We start from the raw sequence: 21832 nt of genomic DNA on the forward strand, positions 1-21832 counted from the left end.
GGCTCAAGTGCCCTCATAGCAAGCTGGGGGCATTTGGCAGGAGGGAGGGACCAGGAGCACTTGTGAGGGACCTGAGAAGAGGAGGATCTGGGCTGCTCTGTGCAAAACCACTGCACAAAGCAGGTAAGTATGACGTTTGTTATTTTTACACAAAAAAAAAACAAGACTTTAGTATCATTTTAAAGCCGGAATGTGTGCAGCATGCAAGAAAATATGCATACCTCCCAACTTTATGAGATGGGAAAGAAGAACACTCATTTGCAAAAGTATGTAGGCATAGGGCACACCCCTGCCACACCCCCTTAAAGGAGAATTCTACAAAAAAATATTATTTAAACCCACAAGTGTTTTTTTTTTTTTTTATCACTACTATTCCTTTTGTACTGTCTTTTGAAATTTACATATCAGCAATTTAGAATTTGTATGAAAGGTTTAGCACTGGGAAACACTTTTTGAAAGTTGAATAGTGCATTTTATATACAACTATATAGATAGAGACCAAAATGAAGGACAATTGAGGACAGAAGGACACTGTGGTTGAGATCTGCATTTGGGATGTTATTAGGATTATATTGACACACACAGCAGATTGCACACCCAGTGCATTTTGCTATGGGAAACACAATTTTCCCATAGCACATTCCAGTTTGAACGGGCTCTTATACTGGTGGTGACAATGTTTGCTTGCATAGCTATAGGCTTACCCATGTTCATAGATTTATCGTGGCCAGAGTGTTTTGGAACAATTTTATATCACATCTGTGTTTACAAAGCCTTTGTTTAAAGGAGCTAAAAAGGATATGTTTTAAGGCAGTATAGACATAGTACATTTGCATATGCAAGAAAATAAACCTAGTTTACACCATTTCAGTGCTGTTTTGTGCAGTTAAAAGAAGTACAGCATGCTGCATTTTTCTGCACCAGAACATGCTGAAAATGCACATAAAAGCACTGCAAACGCATGTGCATGCATATAAACTCACCACCAATGGACGTGAATACATGCAAACACATGTAAACAAAACTCAGTAAAAGAAAAATGTAAATGAAAAATATTGCAAAACAACACACTGCAAATACCCTGAAAACACATTGAAAATGATTTGCAAAAGCATATAAATGCACTTACAGAAACCTACAGTGAACACGGGAATTGTGGTGTAAACAAGCCCTTAGAGCCTTCCTTATAACAAATCTAAAGCTGTTTTTTCATCTTGGATAAAGTAGGGAGAGGTTAAAGCCAAAACTCAGTGATTATTTTTGTGCATATTTGTCACACTTAAATGACTCAGATCATCAATAAATTTTATTATTACACAAAGATAACCCGAGTAAATACAAAATGCAGTTTTTGAATGATGGTTTCATTTATAAAGGCAAAAAAGCTGTCCAGACCTGCCTGGCTTTATGTGAAAAAGTATTTGCCCCTAAACCTAATAACTGGTTGTGCCATCCTTGTCGGCAACAACTGCAATCAAGCATTTGCGATAACTGTCAATGAGTCTTTCATATTGCTGTGGAGCAATTTTGGCCGTGCAAAAAAAAGGGTAAAAAAACTGCGCTAAACCAAAATGTAAAAAACAGAAGAGCAGCTATCATTCAAACAAAAAAGTCCAAAACGATATATGAAAAAATAGTGTAGCGCTGAAAAGGTCTATCTCAAAGAAATAAGAAAAACATATAGTGACTCAAAACAGCCTGAAAACAAACTATTGAAGTGCAAAAATAAAAATAAGATATTACACACACATAAGTGCACAGTGAATCATATGACAAAAATAAACACGGAAGTCTCAATGTCTACCCGGATGTATGAGAGTGAAAAAGTTATTTCTCCTCAATCTCCACCTAGAGTTGAAACATGTAGTTACATGAACAGTTGAAAACACTTATGGACACTTCAGAGAAAATTCACAGAGGTGCAGTTGGGAGAGAGAGAGAGAGATCTATATCTATATCTATATAGATCTATATATATCTATATAGATAAATATATCTATCTATCTATATAGATATAGATAGATATATATCTATTTATATAGATAGATATATATAGATAGTGCCATTTGTGCCCCACTGGGGAGATTTCCCTCTACTTTCTGTTCTGCAGACACAATATTAAGTGAACAGAAATCTCTCCAAAGTGAGAATAAGTACCTCTTAGGCCTTGCTTACACTTGCAGCTGGTGGGCAGTAAAAACAGGCGGTTGAGCTGCGATTTTATTGCCCCCCCAACACCTCCCACCCAAGCTGCAAAAACAACCATATGTGGGTATACACATCCCACAACTGCGATGCTTTGCTTCACTGCACGGCCTAAATTCTCTCCCTTGTCGCATCCAAGTAAATGGGGCTGAGTTCCAACTGTGTACAATGCATGCAGTTGTGGTGAAGTTTTAGGATCATGCACTGAGCACATTAAAATAAACATTTGCCATTAAACTATTTGGTAAAGTGGTTGTAATTTTTTTTTTTAATAACTAGCATGTTATACTTACCTGCCTTGTTTTGCACAGAGCCCAGAGTCTCCTCTTCTGGGGTCTTCCACTTGTGCTCTTGGCTCTTCCTTCTCTCCAAATGCCCTGGCAGCAGGTAGCCTGCTATGGAGGAAGTCATGCTGTGTGTGTCTATAGAGCCCCACCTCCCCACTCCTCCCTTACATGATTTGACTGACAACAGCAGGAGCCAACGGCTCTCAGCCAAGCTTGTGACAGCACAGAGAGGGAAGAGAAAGACTGAAGCCCTGCACAGTGCTGGATCGATACAGGACTCAGGTAAGTGTTTAGGAGGGGGGGCTGGGGCGCTGTTATTGGAAGTTTTTTTTTTTAACCTTACTGCAGAGAGTGAATTAGGGTAAAAAAAAAAAAAAAAAAAAAAACATTTGCCTTTACAACCACTTTAAATGTCTTACCCAGCATTTGCATGTAACAACTTTCAATGCTGCTGGCTCCTGGTCACTCATAGCTGCTTCCTCGAACTTCTGTTCTTCATGGGAAAAGGTTAACAGGGGATAGTGCAGTATTCAATCAGTCTGTTAGCATGGAGAAATGAGGAGCAGGGATGAGCAGGGTAGTTCCTTGTCATCCTAAGCTACAGGGATGTTGCAAAAGAAAAGGAGCCACCCTGAAGGGTGCAGTCATGATGGCACCAGGTTAAACTGGAACGAAGGCAAGGATTAAAAGATGAAGAAGCAGCATACTCATACTTAAATCAGCTGCTGAAAATGCTACAAAAACAGAGGGTTTAAAATCACTTTAAGCACCTGAAAATAACCTCCTCTCCAGCCTTTTCAAAATATGTTTCACAACTTGCACGCCACCTCGTGGGCTTTCTGCTTTGGTAGACCCTCAGATAAATGCCTGGTTGCTCCTTTATTAAAAAACACACCACTTCACTAATATGTCTAGATACCTCCCTAGGTAGGGTACCTGGTGTTACAGCAAGTATAAGCTTTGAAGCTTTATATACAATAGTATAGATTAGTGTTTACACAATGGAGTTGATGTACTAAGACTGAAGAGTGCAAAATCTGCTACCAGGTTTTTTGTCAAAGCTTACACTCTCCAGTTTTAGTAAACCAACCCCAATATATTTATGACATAAGTGTTGAAATTGCTTTTGGGTAAGACAGCAGTGGATATGAAGGAGTTACAGTAGTTGTGTCTTTCTGCTGATTCTTCTCCCACATTGAGACTCTGTTTTGCAAAGCAATGTCGTCTTCTATATCTCTGAAAAAATTATCTGAACCTTCACAACAGACGATCTATATAATAATGCGGACTGTTGTAATTATCTGCATATTGTTCAGTGACACACTGTGAAGCTACAGCTCCCTGCAGGACTTTAGTGTTAACACAGCAAGGCGGCTTGAAATGGTGTGATCTATACATGCAGTGTAAATCTCCCTTATTTTTCATGTGATATCGTATGTAAACATAAAAGGCATGAACATCCTTGCTTTTTTTGCTTTTATGCCTTGCTTCAGTGTCAGAAGTGAAATACCAGGATACATCTATGTAACATAAGTGTCTTGAATTATTTCAGCATGATGTTTGTGCTTGTAAGTGCAGTACATTAAAGCTAGGGGTAGGCATTTAGGTTTTGCCTTGTGGCCACAGCATATTGGGTGAATTACACTTATTTGCAACCTTCCAGGTGAACAGCTGATTCTTTTGCATATGCTTGTTGCCAGAGCAAATCACATAATTCATACATCCCAGTTATATGGATTAGGTGGGGTTGATTTACTAAAGGCAAATAGGCGGTTCACTTTGCAAGGGAATGTGCCTAGAGCTTAGTGAATGTGATGACATTTCACTATGCAAAGAATAGTCAGCCGCATGCAAGGAAAAATAAAATGTTTGCTTGCAAATGATTGGATGATGCAAGTCACTACACTCTGGGGAAAATTCCTTTTCAAGTTGCAACTTTCCTTGCAAAGTGAATAATCTATTTGCCTTCAGTAAATCAACCCAAATCATTTTTATTATTATCCACAAAATAAGGCATTTTGGTATGTCTATATTAAAAAGAATACACCATTTTTCTTACAGGGTGTCGTGTATTTAAAATGTTAGTTTGCCTATGCAGAAAAAAATGTAAAGCTGAACAAACACTGCAAACCCCCCCACTCCCCCTGTCCTTACTGTACTTACCTCTGTGGATGGTGAGTTGTCAGCGCCCACACAATTGGTCCAGCAGTGCGGGGATTTTAAATCCACACTCTTCCTTTTCTCTGTGCAGTGCTTCCGGGATGGATCAGAGTGATGATCTGCGATGGCGCTGACCAATCAGGATTACTTTGATCCATCTTGGAGGAGCCACACAGAGAAGAGGGATACAAATACAAAGATCCTCACTAAATAGCACTGAAGGATAAAAGTCTGTACAGCTACAAATTGGTACTCATAAGGCTGATGGCTGGTATATGTAGTCCCATAAAGATGGATGACCATAAAAAAAGTTATGTAATCATATAAAAATGTATTGGTCAAGCAAAAAAACATAAAAAAGAGAGAAATCTTGTTAAAAACAGACTGATATAATACTGTCAGTAACAGAATTGTCATTGTCCCAAATGGTGTATAAAGAAAGGCTGTATCCACGTACCATATACAGAGAAGAGGGAGAGGAGCAGGGATTTTAAATCCCTAGATTGCTCGACCAGCTGCGTGGGCACTGTTACCTTAACATTCATGGAGGTAAGTACAGCAGGGACTGAGGGGTTGGGGAGGGTGTTCGGTGTTAGATCACCTTTTTACTTTTTTTCTGTAAAGGTGAACTACTGCTTTAACAAATTGAAAAATCAAATGGTCTTAATATAATAATGTCCATGAGTTTATAAAGCTAGGGCCAGGACTTTGGGTAGGCTGGGTCTGCAAAGATGGTCTCCAATTTATTGTAGCACCAATGTAAGAACATTGGGCAATCTGCATCCAAAGAAATGAATGTTTGTCATTTACAGTTGGCAGTGGTGGCTGGTGCTCAAAATTTTTGGCAAATTTGTGGCAAACAGACCTGGCCCCCTCACTTGCCCTCTCCCCGCGCAGGAGACGGAGGGGAAGGCAGTGATCACTGGCCTTACCTTAGGAGGCTGATGACAATGTGGTGCTGGATCTGGGGTAGGGCTCCTGCCCCTCCGTCTGCTCCTCACTCCAGCCTGCCAAGGAAAGAGTCGGGGCCGTTGCTTCTCCTCCCGGGTGAACAGGCATTGTTTCTCCTCCTGGCCGAACAGAAGGTGGGTCCTGAGACCTGATTGGCCAGGAGCCCTGGCCAATTGGGTCTCAGGACCTGCTTTCTGATTGGCCAGGAGGAGAAGCAGGAAGACATAAGCGAATATTAATTTGCTAATGTCACACAACTGGGTGGGCTCAGGGCGCAGTGCTCTGCGCCCCGAGCCCACCTTTTATTGAAGCTAAGTAGATCCTCAGTCTCTAATCATGTGCTTCAAAAAAAAAAAGTTTTTACTATAAAACCGGGCTTGTTTGTGTGGTATATTGGGCATACCTTTACACTTGATCTATCATAGAGCTAACCCACAAACATGTTATATATATTGCAGCTTATCAGTCTTTGGATGTAGTGACTGCTTTAGTTTCTATTTCAGACTATATAGAATTAATACACTATAATATATTACAGAACTGGTAAGCTTCAATATACTACATTTTTGTTTAACATTTAGACATGCTTTAAGAAAGTTGAGTGGCGTGACCTACCTTAGTTTTTAGAGAACAAAATCAGGTATATAGGAATCCCCACAATGCCTATAGATGACAAAGAAGGTATTATTTTTTTTTACTCAACAAAACTGGAGTTCTGCATTTTATTTTTTGCTAAAATTAGGCGTATATCCAGAAAACATACTTTTATCACTTGCTTAGATATAGCGATATGATGATAAAAAAAAATATTTTTTAATTCACTTATTTTAATATAAGGTCCAAGCAACTATATCAAAGTGAATACTTTTACAATCAGTACCTTTCCTTGGATTTCTGGACCATTAGCATATCAGATCCTTCACTTTGATCTACAGAATGTATATCTAAACTGAATTTTCTGTGTTACCTTCTCTATTACTTTCAATGATTCTTGCTGGAGAGGGTGCTTTGCAGGGATCTAATAGAGCAGAACAGACTATAGAAGGCTTTACATCAAATCTGCTGTGTTCCAGTCTGCTTCATTGCTATACACATTATAGTTGTTTGATCTTTCATTTACTCTAATTACTGTAGTACCAAGGGCACAATCTAATTTACTGCTAATAGGGAAATGTTGACTATAATATAATTTTCCTTTACTTAGCACATTGATCATCTGCTATCCTAACCTTCGATGATACCGGCATATAGAATGTAATGACTGTTTGCAGTGTTTCACTTATTAACTATTGCCATTATCTTTCTTTGCATCCCAGGGACCTCAAGGACCACAGGGCCCTGTTGGCTTCCCAGGACCGAAGGGCCCCCCTGTAAGTATCTGAGTGTTTAAACTCTGTATATGTAACAGAAATGAGCTTGTAGCTTCAGTGGCTCCAGATTTTTATATTTATTGCTGCTGCCTTTCTGAATTACTTTGGTACTCTGGAATCACTTAATAAAATTAGACAATAGCCTTGGAACATTACGCATAGTTAGCTGTAGAGGCAATAAAATGACTTGGTTCCTTAAAGTTATTATTCTTTTATGTTACCAAGTACATTCTGTTTTTAATCTGCTACACAGGATTGTACGATATACTAATTATGACGTTAATAGAAACGTTGCTTAAAAATGCTCTATCTGCCTCTCATCTTAATATTTATAATATAAAGTTGTTAGCATATATAGTTAAGGCAGAGTGTGAAGATACACATCAACTTAAGTCATATATTCAACATGTATTTATCTTATGCATAGCAGAATATCACATAATGAACATTTCTGTGATGATTTCAATGCATGCAGTGGGTGAATATAATAGAGGTGATATAAGATAAAGGTAAATTACAGTGAAAATTGAAAATGGCACCTTCAAAGGCAAATATGGGACACCACTTACCTTTCCATCCCTGATTTGCACATTTACAAAGTGGCAGTGTACTAAACAGCACCAATGTATAAAACTGACTTACCTGGAACTGGTTCTTTTGCATCCCTAAATGCTGATCCACATTAAAGTCACATTCAAATTAATGCTGAGTAGTCTTACCCATTGTACGTGTCTTGCTGTTGCTCAGGAGAGAGGAAATTGGCACAGCACAATGTGATGAGAATCTGCAAAGAAAATAATATAACACTCAGATTATGTTAAACTGAGTGAACTATTTGCAAATTCCTAATAGTATTATGAATTCAACAACTGATTTAACATATTGTATGGAATGGTTCTTTAAGTTTGCATATAATATATTGCCCCGTAAGCAGCAATTAAAAATCTGCTGACTTGCTCTAAATAATTGATGTACATGTCAAGTGCATAGAATGTGACGCTAACTTGTAAACGTGCAGTCACATGTAGCAGTCTGGCCATTCTTATTTTTTTCTTTGTATTTATTATTGATTAACATCTTGAAGTTTTTTTTTTTTTGACCCTCTAACTTCATATTTTCTCTATTTAAGGGGCCTCCTGGAAAGGATGGGTTGCCCGGCCACCCTGGACAGCGTGGTGAGACTGTAAGTATTTTAATCTATGTGTTGTTTGTCAGCTGTTCCACACTCATGTCACTTTCTGAGAGCTACTTTCTCTACACATTCCTGGACAGGTGTGGGAAGACTCACCACAGATTAGAAGGCAGATGTGTTCTCATACCTGGTTAGACTTGTTTATAGCAAGTAGCACGCAAGTTAGTTCAGAACGGTGGGTGTCAAACAGCTGTAAATACTCATATGTTGGTTATGAAGCCTGCTGATTAAATTAACCCTCATTGCTATACCTGTGTTTAGTTACAGTATGTGGGCTGTTTAATTAGCTTTCTTCCACCATGATTGAAGCAAACCTTTCCTGAGAAACACAATGGGCTGGCATTGCAAATTCTCATCTGAAGATGATAGTTTCTGGTTAGTGCAATGACCAGCTAAGTGTAATAAGGTTTGAGTCCTTGACCTGGAACAAGTATACATATCTGTAAAGTCAGAATAAAGTCAGACATCCTTGTTTGCATACTTGTTCCAAAGGACACAATGGGGTTGATTTACTAAAGGCAAATCCACTTTGCACTACAAGTGCACTGCGAATGCACTTGGAAGTGCAGTTGCTTTAGATCTGAGGGGAGATCTGAAATGAGGGGAAGCTCGCTGATTTTATCATCCAATGATGTACAAGCAAAAATGCTGTTTTTTATTGTCCTTGCATGTCCCGCTCAGATCTACAGTGACTGCACTTTCAAGTGCACTTACAGTGGTTTTGCCTTTAGTAAATAAACCCCAATGCATTGCAGTCAGAGGGTAAATATGGCAAGAAAGAGCTAGCAATGGCAGAATGTAAGTTAGCAATGGCAGCATCCATGTCCTCTGTAAAGGTTTACTTTAAGCACAATCAAAACATAATAGTTTTCTACTTTTTTCCTTATTGATTTTCCATTTCCAGGTGGCCTAGCTGAATTAATTATATGGTGAAAAGTGTTTTTATATCATTGTATTAATTCAGCACAGTTAAGTGGATCTGGAAAATATTTAGGAAGATCTAGAGGCTATCAGTGTACATTTGCAGAATATTAAGCATCACAGCATAGAGAATATTCTCCTTTGGACATTAGAGTAGGTCTGACTCCAGTATCCACAATGCCCTTGAAAGGGTTGAGAATCGCGTTCAATCAAAATTCTGATGTAGGGCAAATAAACACATGCATGAATGTAACTGTTTGGCTAGAATGTAATAAACTTTTTGTTAAAACCAAAGTTTACCTTTGTGGGAGCATTTGTAATTTTGCTGGAGGCTCTTGAAGTACCAACTGTGTTCAGGGAGAGATACTAAACATTTTACTGGTATTGTGGGAATTGGAGTCAAAGTTGTGTCTACAGAATATAGCAGACTGTATACAACATACCTTTAGACATCAGTGTTTATAGACACAGCCTTCTGTAGACACAGACCTGTCTATAGTTTTATAGTAAACAGCCAAATTGTAACATTTTACATTAGACACAATAATTATCAAATTACATTAAAAATAGACTTTCCTTACTTAGATTATTAATATTCTGTTACAGTTTTCAGTTTTGTAGAATGGTGAAGTTGGGTTTCACGTATATATTTTAGAATGTATAACTAGATACACTGTTTTGCAAAGACAGTTTAAGAACCAATACTTTACCCATTTTCTAGATAATTAATTTATACAGGATCATTGATCTCCAAAGCATCTGCCATTAATGGCTCGGCTATTAAATTTGCTGCAGATAATGGATGTTCATAGAATTGCTTCACAAATATGGCAGAAAGCGAATAACACTAACCATTTGCTTCTTCATTGAATATGTTGCCTGTGCTGCTTTTACTCACTACTTTCCTTGCAGGTGCATCTCAGGATCATCCCTATTTGCTTTAGCCCCGCCTAAAATCTTTAATTTTTTTTTTTTTTTCACAGTTATTGAATATTCCTAAAGGAAACTATCATCAGAGTGATCTCTGTTAATTTTTTTATTTTATACACCATTCCACTGATCTGTCATTCGTTATTTTGGTGCTCTTTACAAGTGACAAGAGCATCACAGGTAGCAAGTTGTATGATACAACTAAAATAGAAAGAATATTTCGGCACACATATTTTTAATACATTCAGAGTTTTAGAATTTCTCCATTCATCTGTTTCATTGCTTTCAGCTAACGTGTTTGTTGAAATGGTGGACATTCATTCTTAGAAAACCATTTGGTTATCTTGCTGAACATTGAGTGTCTGATTAATTTTTCTTCTGAAAAGCCAGTCTCAAAATAGTATAGAGAAGCTATACTGTTTGCACTGTGAAAATATTCATCAAAGAGGATAACTTGGATGCAGTGCTGTCCAGTGGTAATTCTTTTTTTGGGGGGCGGCAAACAGTAACATCCCCCCGGTTGGTTGGGTCTGGAGCACTTACCCCATCTATGGTGAGCAGCACTTCTCCCCGGCTTCCCTCACTCAGTGGTGGCTTTCCCTTCCCCTGCTCTCCATAAGCATTGCGGCACCTTCCGTTTCCTTCCTCCTCCTCAGTGGCCAATTGGGACTCTTCTCTTTTTGGTCAATCGGAAAACGAGTCTCAGACCTGCTTCTGATTGGCCAGATTGAGGATCACTGTTTCAATAATGAATACTCATTCGCTGTTGTAACACCTGGGTGGGCTCATGGCGCAATGCTCTGCGCCACAAGCCCACCCTATTTTGAAGCCTATTAGAGCCTATGGCTCTAATCAGGTTCTTAAAAAAAAAACCCCGCCACTGTAATTTACATGCTCGCCGTCCTGAAAGGGGCTGGAGGCATGAATAGCGGATGGCCGCGGGGGGGGGCGTAGATAGATTCAGTCATAGCATGAGCTCTATCAATTCATATAGGGGGTGGCGTGGATAGAGGGGGCGGCGACTGGGCACCCCTAATGGATGGGCCGCCATTGCTTGGATGTTTCAGCATACAACTTAGAGAATAGCAAGAACAATCCAGAAGAACATTTTCAGTTTATGAATTTGATATTTTGATGATGGTTTCCTTTTAAATATAGTAGGAAGATTCATAGTATAGTGAAAAGGCTGGATAGAACTAAAAGTTATGCCATTAACACATACACAAATAGCTGTGCAAAGGATACAGCTCAGTAGTTAAAGTGTAATCAAAGCCCAATGTTTTTTTTTTTTTTTTTTATATGAGTAGAGTAGGATTAACACATTTTTAGTGCTGACTTTGTCCCTGTTGGAGAAACTCACTTTCAATTTTGGCCCTGGTGACCACTGTCACCAGGACTGAAGGTAGAAGAAAATCAACATTTTCAGTTGTCGCCAGAACAAGAATTGGTGTGAAATCTTCACTTGTTTTGGTGAAGGGAAGGGTATTTGTTCTAGTGACAACTGAAAGGGGATTTCCCTTTCTTTGGAAAAATCACCTCTCCGTTCCTGTTGGGTAGGGATGAGCCGAACACCCCCCTGTTCGGTTCGCACCAGAACTTGCGAACAGGCAAAAAATTTGTTCGAACACGCGAACACCGTTAAAGTCTATGGGACACGAACATGAATAATCAAAAGTGCTAATTTTAAAGGCTTATATGCAAGTTATTGTCATAAAAAGTGTTTGGGGACCTGGGTTCTGCCCCAGGGGACATGGATCAATGCAAAAAAAGTTTTAAAAATGGCCGTTTTTTTGGGAGCAGTGATTTTATTAAAGCTGAAAGTGAAACTATAAAAATGTAATATTCTTTTAAATTTCATACCTGGGGGGTGTCTATAGTATGCCTGCAAAGGGGCGCATGTTTCCCGTGTTTAGAACAGTCTGACAGCAAAATGACATTTCAAAGGAAAAAAATCATTTAAAACTACTCGCGGCTATTAATGAATTTCCGGTCCGACAATACACATAGAAGTTCATTGATAAAAACAGCATGGGAATTCCCCACAGGGGAACCTCGTACCAAAATTTAAAAAAAAAATGACGTGGGGGTCCCCCTAAATTCCATACCAGGCCCTTCAGGTCTGGTATGGATATTAAGGGGAACCCCGGCCAAAATAAAAAAAAAAATGGTGTGGGGTTCCCCCAAAAATCCATACCAGACCCTTATCCGAGCACGCAACCTGGCAGGCCGCAGGAAAAGAGGGGGGGACGAGAGAGCGCCCCCCCTCCTGAACCGTACCAGGCCACATGCCCTCAACATTGGGAGGGTGCTTTGGGGTAGCCCCCCAAAACACCTTGTCCCCATGTTGATGGGGACAAGGGCCTCATCTCCACAACCCTTATCGGAATCTGGAAGGCCCCTTTAACAAGGAGACCCCCAGATCCCGGCCCTCCCCCCTGTGTGAAATGGTAAGGGGGTGCAAAAGTACCCCTACCATTTCACAAAAAAACTGTCAAAAATGTTAAAAATGACATGAGACAGTTTTAGACAATTCCTTTATTTAAATGCTTCTTTTTTCTCCATTTTTAAAAAAAAATTTGGCTGGGGTTCCCCTTAATATCCATAACAGACCTGAAGGGCCTGGTATGGAATTTATGGGGACCCCCACGTCATTTTATTTTTTAAATTTTGGTTCAGGGTTCCCCTGTGGGGAATTCCCATGCTGTTTTTATCAATGAACTTTTATGTGTATTGTCGGACCGGCAATTCATTAATAGCCGCAAATAGTTTTAAATGACTTTTTTCCTATGAAATGTAATTTTGCTGTCAGACTGTTCTAAACACAGGAAACATGCGCCCCTTTTACAGGCATACTATAGACACCCCCCAGGTACGAAATTTAAAGGAATATTACACTTTTATTGTTTCACTTTAAGCATTATTAAAATCACTGCTCCCGAAAAAACGGTCGTTTTTTTTTTTTTTGAAAAATATTTATTGGGTTTTATAGCATACAAAAGTATAAAAGCTTAGTGTAACAAAAGTTACAGAGTATTATCCGTTACAGTCTATAACATTCAATGACTTCTCATAATAGTTGAAATACAAGCTTGTCATATCGGTTAGAGCAAGGGAGAAGTAACAGAAAACATAAGAATAAAAGAAAATTAGGGGAAGGGGAAGACAGGGGAGTTCATGTTTGCCATCTCATCAACACTATAGGGCGTAACTTTGCTTGACATATGAAATCTTAACATCTAAATACCTTCAGGAGTGGAGGCAGCGTTTGAATAAACGTGGGGGGGGTGGATGCCAAGGGGCACAATGGGTTTGTGGATATCCTACGGTGGGTTAAAAGTAAAGGAATCTGGGGTGGGGGGTATTTTGAGTCGGCCAAGAGAGTTGGTGAGATCTTTTGTCAAGTACCATTTCGTGTAGCGAAATGGGTTCATTATCTCGATCAGAGCCTGTGAGGCGAATGTGGCTTCAATGTATTTCCTCCATCTTTTGAAAAAACGGGAAGTCGATCGGAGATTAAGGGTGATGGTGTCCAGTCTCTCTAGGTGGAAAAGTGATGCCAGGGCTTTTTTAAACATTGTTAGGGTAGGAGGAGTAGCTGATATCCAGTGAGACATAATGGTCCTGCGGGCCACTAGGAGACATAGGTGAGCCCAGTGTGGAATATTTTGTGAGACCGCCGTTGGCGATGAGGATGAAGGGGGTATGCTGAACAGGCATAATAGGCGGTCTTTGGTGCACTGAGTTTTGTGGACTTCGTTGATGTAGGTGATCACCTTAGTCCAGTAAGCATCAATCTTGTTGCAGTCCCAAAGCCTGTGCAGTAAAGTGGGGCGAGGTAAGTTACACCAGGAACATTGCGCTTGGGTGGGGTCTTTCTTGTTGAAGCGAAAAGGGAAATAAGCTCTGTGAATGATCTTGAATTGTGTCTCTCTCCAAGATTCAGAAATAGTAAGGTTACGGACTGTCTTGTACCCCTCAAGGATTTTTTCTGGCAGAGATTCGTCATCTAATACGTGTGACCACTTTTGAAAGGGTTTGAGGGCATACTTCCGTGTTTGGTGTTTTATGAGACAAGAGTAAATATTGGAGATGGAGTAGTTATTGCTTTTGATGAGAGTATCAATGCAGGATGTTTCAAGTGGGTTGGTACTAGGTCCCGAGCAGGATTTAAGATAGCTGATGAGTTGGTGATAAAAGAAGACATGAGTTGGTGGTAGGGAGTACTCCCTCATCAGGGTTTGAAATGGTTTGAATTTGCCCGATTTGTTGAGATAGAGAGACGAGACATCTGTGAGGCCTTTAAGTTTCCATTGATCAAAAGCTTTATGGATGATAGATGGAAGGAACATAGGGTTCCCTTGTATTTTGAGGTATTTGGAGATGCTGGATGGTATTTTGAGCAATTTTCTTACTTCTCTCCATGCAATGACCGTGTCCTTAATGATTACGCTTGTTTTGAGGTGGGGGGGTAATGTATTGGGATTAGAATGAAGGATGGCCGAGAGGTCATATGGGTGCACCATAGCCTCTTCTAAGGATAGGTTAGAATATTTAGACCCACCAGTTAGCCAGTCTAAGCCCTGTCTAAGTAAACATGCCAGGTTGTAAAAACGCATATTGGGTAATCCCGCTCCGCCCTCGCCCTTCGGGAGACATAATTTCTGTAGCGCTATGCGAGGTTTCTTGTGAGACCATATAAAGGCAGTTAGGGCCTTCTGGAGTTTTTGGATGTCTGAATGCTTAATTAGAAGAGGTATGGTCTGCATTGGGTAAAGTAGGCGTGTGAAAGACACCATTTTGAAAAGGTGGCATCTCCCAAAGAGCGAGAGAGGCAAGGACCCCCAAGCCTCCAACTCCTTCACAATTTTGGTTATCAATGGGGGGTAATTTAAAGAGTACAGAGATGATGGTTCATGTCCTATTTTGATGCCCAGGTATGTAATGTGTTGGTTGGCTATGGCCAGGGGGGATAGATGTTTCCATTTACTGGAGAGATGGGGGTGTAATGGTAGGATTTCGCTTTTATCAAAATTGATTCTAAATCCCGAAGTCTGAAAAAAGTTGTTTGAGTCTGTCAAAGTCTGTTGTGGGATCGGTGGAGAACAATAGTATGTCGTCTGCAAATAGCGCCGAACGAAGAGTGTGGTTCTCCAGAGTGATGCCACTGATTCCATCAGTTGAATTTAGTATTCTGGATAGGGGTTCGATTGCTAGATTGAACAGGAGTGGAGACAGGGGGCAGCCCTGTCTCGTTCCTTTTGTTAATGGGATCGTGTCTGAGATAAAGTCAGGGGTTACAAGACGTGCGGTAGGGGATGCGTACATTTGTGAAAGAAATCGCATAATCGGTCCTGAGAATCCGAATTGTGTCATCACTCTGAAGAGCCAAGAGAAACTGATGTTGTCAAAGGCCTTTTCGGCGTCTAATGACATGATGGCAATGTCTTGGTTGGGGTGAGTTTTGGCGTATTCCAGAGCCATTAACACTTTGCGAATGTTTAGGGTGGCCGATCTGCCCGAGACGAAGCCAGATTGGGCTGGGTGTAATAATGATGGTAGTAGGGGAGCCAGTCGCGTCGCAATTATTTTGGATAGGATTTTGACATCGACATTGTTTAATGATATCGGTCGGTACGAGCCCGGTAATAGGGGATCTTTCCCTTTCTTAGAGATTAGTTTAATGTGGGCCTGTGTCCCCGTGGGAAGATAGGGCCCTCCGTCCCACATAGCTGCGTATACATGTTTTAAGGTGTTCGGGATGAATTCCCTGGTCATTTTATAGAATTCGGCGGTGTATCCGTCGGGTCCCGGGGCTTTGGCCGAGGCCATGTCTTTGATCGTAGATCGAGTATCATCAACGGTAATGGGGGAATTAATCATCTCTAATTGTGTGTGACGGAGTTTGGGTAGACGTACTTTATTGAGCAGTAAGTCAGTGGTAGGTAAGTCAATTGGGTCGGCTTTGTATAAATTAGTGTAATATTCCACGAGTAGGTTGCTAATGTCGGCTGGGGAGGTGACCAGAGAGCTTGTCTTAGTTCTAAGAGCCATAATACGGGTAGGACGTCTGGGGCCTGAGGACATCTTGGCCAGGAGCCTACCAGCCTTGTTTCCGAATCTATGAAAATGTAGCTGAGAATATGACGTTTTGTCCGCTTTATGTTGTTCTGCCCAGAGGTCAAAGGTGTCTTTGGCCTGTCTCCATTTTTGTATGTTCTCTGTGGTGCGGTTTAATGTGAGCTGTTCATGTGCCAAGCGTAGGGTTTCGCTTGACTCAGTATATTGTTGCTTGGCTCTTTTTTTAAACTGTGTTGTGTATGAGATTATTTTACCCCGTAGAAAGGCCTTGCCTGCTTCCCAGAATAGGTTAGGGTCTGTAATGTGAGCTCCATTAGTGGAGATGTATTCCTCCCAGGCACAATATAGTGTATGTTGAAAGTCCTCATTGCCGACTAAATAGGAGGGGAAGCGCCAGGTAGGAGAGGGAGAGGAGCGAGCTGTTTGGGTTAGATGAACCACTATTGGGCTATGGTCTGAGATCACAGCGTCTTGTATGTCTGGTGCGTTTATTATGGAGCTTAGGGCGGGGGAGGCAAAGAAATAGTCTATACGTGAAAACGTATTGTGCGGGGGCGAAAAAAAGGTGTATTCCCGATCCGTTGGGTGCATTAAGCACCAGACATCCACAAAGTGCATGGAGGCAACGGCTTGTGACAGTAGGGTAGATGCAGATGATGAGGGGGTATGGGTGTGTGATCTATGTGTAGAGGAACCTGTGCGATCAGCTAGGGAGGACATGACTGAATTAAAATCCCCACCCAATAGGTGTAGCGTCTCTGGTGTGGTTAGCACCCATTGCACTAGGTCCTGAAAGAAGAAGGTGTCAGGAGAATTGGGAGCATAGATGTTGGTAAGTGCTACAGGTTTGTCATCTATAGTCAGATGTAGAGTCAGTTTCCGTCCTTCCGAGTCAGTCTTGACGTCTCTGACAGTGTGCTGTAGATTCTTGTGCAGAAGGATTGCAACACCCGCTTTACGGCCTACTGCTGGCGAGCCATAAACAGAGCCCACCCACAATTTACGAAGACGCTGTAGGTCGTCTGCAGCCAGATGCATCTCCTGAAGTAGAGCCACATCTGCCCTGAGACGACGCAAGTGTCTGAGGATAGACATACGTTTGTTTGGGGAGCGGAGCCCCTTAACATTCCACGAGACAAACTTTAGGTGACTCCCAAGTGCAGACTGTGACATAGTTGATATTTAAAAGCGTTTTGGTTGAGGGGTTTGTATAAGGACCCCTTTGTAGATGTGCTATCTACTTTTTGAGAGCCATCAAAGCGCCTCAGATCCCCTGAAGACATATGAACTAAGCTGGCAAACATGAACTTAAACTTCTCTAAGCAACAACAAATTATAAACATTAATAAGGCAGTATATCGTATAAGGAAATACATAACGTGCGTTGTGGACTTCACTTTTTTCCACATGAGGTCTCACCTATCTAGTTAGCAGAGCTCCCATCGATTGCAAGCTCCTCACTTAGGGGCAGGGTGGTAGCAACGGGGGGTGGGGATAGGGATTTTAGGGGAGAGGAAAGATGGATAGGGGGGGGGTACAGGATAGGAAGGGAAAGTAGTCCAGGGGGGGATCCCCTGAGGAGGTAGTGCAGGTTGAAGCAATCGATGGTGAGGTATGCCAAGCTCAGGGGAGGGCCCCCCTCTTAAAATTAGGCATAAACAGACCAGCAAATAGAAAATACAAGAGATTACAACATTGCATGTGTCCCTGAAAAGGAAAGTTTCCCAGGTATTGGGGGACTATCTCTGTTATTGAGTTCCATGACCATAACAGTATGGCTGCATAACTTTTAGCTGCGTACTTTTCAGCTACAGGTTGGGAGGGGTAGTGCTCCACAAGGAGCATGTACGGCAGTTTATACGGTCATCATCAATAGCATCCTCCTCGTAATAATAAAACATTTTAAGAGAAAAAAAAAGGGTATGAGATGGGTTGATACTACCCGTTAGAAGATGGCGATGTGAAAAAGGTGGTGATGTGGAGTCCTTCGACGATTCCTTCAACGATTCTCAGAGCGGTCTTCCTGGTTGGTGGAGCGGCTGCGCTTGTATGGAGGTTTGGTCGGGCTTCGGGGGTGTTTGGGGGGTCCATATGTATGCTGTGAAGATGACGATGGAGATCCCTCTGTCGCGGCGCTGTGTTCCATTTCGGAGCTTCTGTTGGTTAGGTAGGTTTCCGCCTCTTCAGGTGTGTGAAAGGTGAGTTGCTCCCCTTCAGGTGTTTGAACGCGGAGGACAGCTGGATAGGCTAGGGAGAATCGGGTTTGGGTGCGGTGCAGAGTGGAACATACCGAGGAGAATGCCTTGCGTTGTTTCATTACCTCTATGGAATAGTCCGCGAAAAGCAGCAGTTTCGCACCATCTACCACCAGTGAGCGCGTGCGGTGAAATTTTTGCATTATGGCGTTTTTGTCGGCGTAGTTTAAGTATTTTACTATCACATGCCGAGGTTTAGCGCGCGTGTCAGAATATTGACCCATACGGTGTGCTCGTTCAACAGTGCATGGTATGCGGAGGCCAAGTTGCTCTGGGATGGTTTTCGCACATATGTTTGTGAGGTGGGAGGCTGGGATCGACTCTGGTAAGCCAATGATGCGTAGGTTGTTCCTCCTTGAACGATTTTCCAAATCGTCCAGCTTGTCCCATATGTCTCTATATGAAGCATTGATACGTGCAAGTGCTGCAGATGAGGCTGTGTAGTCATCTTCAATTATAGAAATCCTTTCCTCTACCTGCGTAATGCGCTGGGCCTGAGCCTGGAGCTCTATGTGTAGCTGTTCCAGCCCTCTGTGTACCGCTGCGTCCACAGTGGCTGTTAGTGATGGCCCCAGTAGTTGTACTACAGCCTGGGCAATGTTGGCAGGGGATGCGGGGTCAGCTTCTGCCATTGCAGGGGCAGGGGGAGGTTGTGGCTGCTGCTGAGGCCGCTCTGCTGTGTCCGGAGCGGCCGCCATCTTGGCTGTGTCAGCCGCTATGTCTCCCGCCGGCGGAGCTGTGGAGGGGGGCGAGGACAGCGCCTGAGCGTAGGATCGCTCCATGAAGCGGTCCATGTCTGCCTGAGATGGAGCAGAGACAGTAGGGGTTTCCCCCGGTGCTGTGGCTGGCTTAAATGCCGGTTATGTGAGGAGCTGTGCGGGAGCTGGAGCTGCTCACCTCCTCTTCATGTGGCGCCAGAACCGGAAGTCCTAAGAGTTAAAACGGTCGTTTTTAAAACATTTTTTTGCATTGATCCATGTCCCCTGGGGCAGGACCCAGGTCCCCAAACACTTTTTATGATAATACCATGCATATAAGCCTTTAAAATTAGCACTTTTGATTTCTCCCATAGACTTTTAAAGGGTGTTCCGCGGCTTTCGAATTTGCTGCGAACACCCCAAATTGTTCGCTGTTCGGCGAACCTGCGAACAGCCGATGTTCAAGTCGAACTCGAAGCTCATCCCTACTGTTGGGTCTATGGGACAAAAAAATGAATATATAATTCTCTTCAATGGATCACACATGCATTTGGCAATTTTACCAGTGCTAGAAATATAAAGTTAGCTGTTAATTGGACCCTGGTGCTTAGTGAAAAATACATATTTTAACAAAGGATAACATCACTGTTTCATCCCAAAAAAGTGTTACTTTTTTATTTTATTAGCTTACTTCTGGTGTTTGCTTTTTTCAGTTATCCATATAATTTTAATCATAATCATTACATCTCCACAAACCTGATAATACATTTCAGTAGCTGTTACCACATATTTGCTGCACTGCTGGAGATGTAGTTTTAATTTAACAGCTTGCTGAAATCCAGGGTGTCTTTCATATCCAATAAATATTCTTCCAACTCTATAACAAGCCTCTCAGTGAGGTTAAACCAGCAATTTTCTCCCCAGTGATTATATCTTGTCCATCAACTGAATGGGGATATAATTACAGTATTATATATGCACAGAGGACCAAATATGTTAAGAAATAATAGCTAGCCAAGCGAGATTACATTGCTCAATACTTCAATAAACAGACATTACAAATAATATAGCATCCCTAGATAACATAATTCAGATTGGTAGGCTTTCAGTTATGTTACATGTTCCTTGTTCACCATTAGTTATATGTAGCATACAAACATTTAGTGGATGTAGCAACTTCTACATTCTTGTAAATATGTTCATATAATTATCTTCTTACCACTGGATATAAATCGTATTGCTAACTAGTATGGCAATACCTCTATACATTTTGCAGTTACTATAGAATGCCTATATCTTGATCAATAGTTACATAGTTAGTAAGGTTGAATAAAGACACCAGTCCATCCAGTTCAACCTGAGTGAGTGTGGGTGCATGTCTACAATTATCCCTATTTATTTAAGGTACCTATATAGTGCCGTCAATTTACGCAGCACTCCACACATACATCGGTCCCTACCCTCAAGGAGCCCACAATCCAAGGTCCCCAACTCACATTCATATACTAGGGCCAATTTTGGACAGAAGACAATGTCTTTGGAGTGTGGGAGGAAACCGGAGTACCTGAATGAAACTCACGCAGGCACAGGGAGAACATGCAAACTCCAGGCAGGTAGTGTCGTTTTTGGGATTCAAACCAGTGACCCTTTTTACTGCTAGGTGAGAGTGCTACCCACTACACCACTTGGCCGCCCGTAATCAATCTCAGGGTTGTGTTAAGTCATCAATGTAAAGATGCTGCACCTTGACAAAGGCTACACCCCTTTTGACTACATGCTACTGAAGACAGTATGCCACCTGCCATAGATTCAGAACTCTCGTTGGCTTCATGGCCTACCAATTAGAAGCCTACAAGTTTATGCTTACCTCAGTTACAGTGAGCCTATTGCCTTTAATCTCCATAAACTAATTCTCAGTTTGGGGTGAAAAACAAAAACGTAGGTTTGTAAATTAAGCTCTAGGACTTCAGCTAAAATATAGCTAAACAAAATTTAGATCCCCAAACATGATATAAATAGCAGAGAAAGCCATTTTCTGGGTAAAACCAGAAATCCTGATAACATAACAATGAATTTTCTAGAAACATAATTATTCTGAGACCTTGGGGTTAATTTACTAAAACTGGAGTGCAAAATCTGTCGCAGTTCTGCATAGAAACCAAGCAGCTTCTAGGTTTTATAGCCAGAACTTAATTGAACAAGCAGACATTCGAAGCTGATTGGCTACCATGCACAGCTGCACCAGATTTTGCATCCTCCAGTTTGAGTAAATCAACCCCCATGGATGAGTAACATTTATAACTTACAGTTAGGTGAATTGTTAGTTTAGTGGCCTTGACATTTAAGGATTCAGGGCACAGGAACACTGTAGGCTGTTATTTGGAAAATTTTACTGATTAGCCATTAGATTTTACTTTTTTTTTCTAACCAATTATTTTTCCTTTTTGCCTTCTTATTTCCTAACATGAGATAGTGAATTGTGTGTCCATTACAATTGCCAGTAGAATGAGAAATGATAGTGCACTGTGTTTCTCATTATGCTGCACTCTATTAACAGAATGGATTTGATTGCTCTCTAACAACAAATAGCTATGCTCTCCTTATCATGTGTTTGATAGCATTTACCCCATGCTGTCAAAATCTATTATTTTTAGGCAAATGAATTGCTATTTATTGTTTTAACCTCTTCTTATACCAAGCTGCATTTTATGCCAAGCTGACAGAGAACATGCAGCTTGGCACCAGCTAGATGTGCTTCAGCTTGCTAGCACGCACTTTAACTGTC

General features: G+C 41.3%; 1 protein-coding gene across 5 annotated transcripts in view; it reads left to right on the forward strand.

The window, feature by feature from the left end:
• Window positions 1-21832, forward strand: part of COL11A1 (collagen type XI alpha 1 chain) — a 329239-nt gene that overhangs the window by 219966 nt on the left and 87441 nt on the right. For all 5 annotated transcript variants that reach the window (XM_073593016.1, XM_073593013.1, XM_073593015.1 and 2 more), the window contains 2 exons: window positions 6920-6973; window positions 8103-8156. In XM_073593016.1, the coding sequence (XP_073449117.1) occupies window positions 6920-6973; window positions 8103-8156 (108 nt within the window). The remainder of the gene's footprint in view (window positions 1-6919; window positions 6974-8102; window positions 8157-21832) is intronic.

The sequence above is a fragment of the Aquarana catesbeiana genome, linkage group LG07 (genome assembly GCF_042186555.1).
Source record: "Aquarana catesbeiana isolate 2022-GZ linkage group LG07, ASM4218655v1, whole genome shotgun sequence".
Classification (NCBI taxonomy): domain Eukaryota; kingdom Metazoa; phylum Chordata; class Amphibia; order Anura; family Ranidae; genus Aquarana; species Aquarana catesbeiana.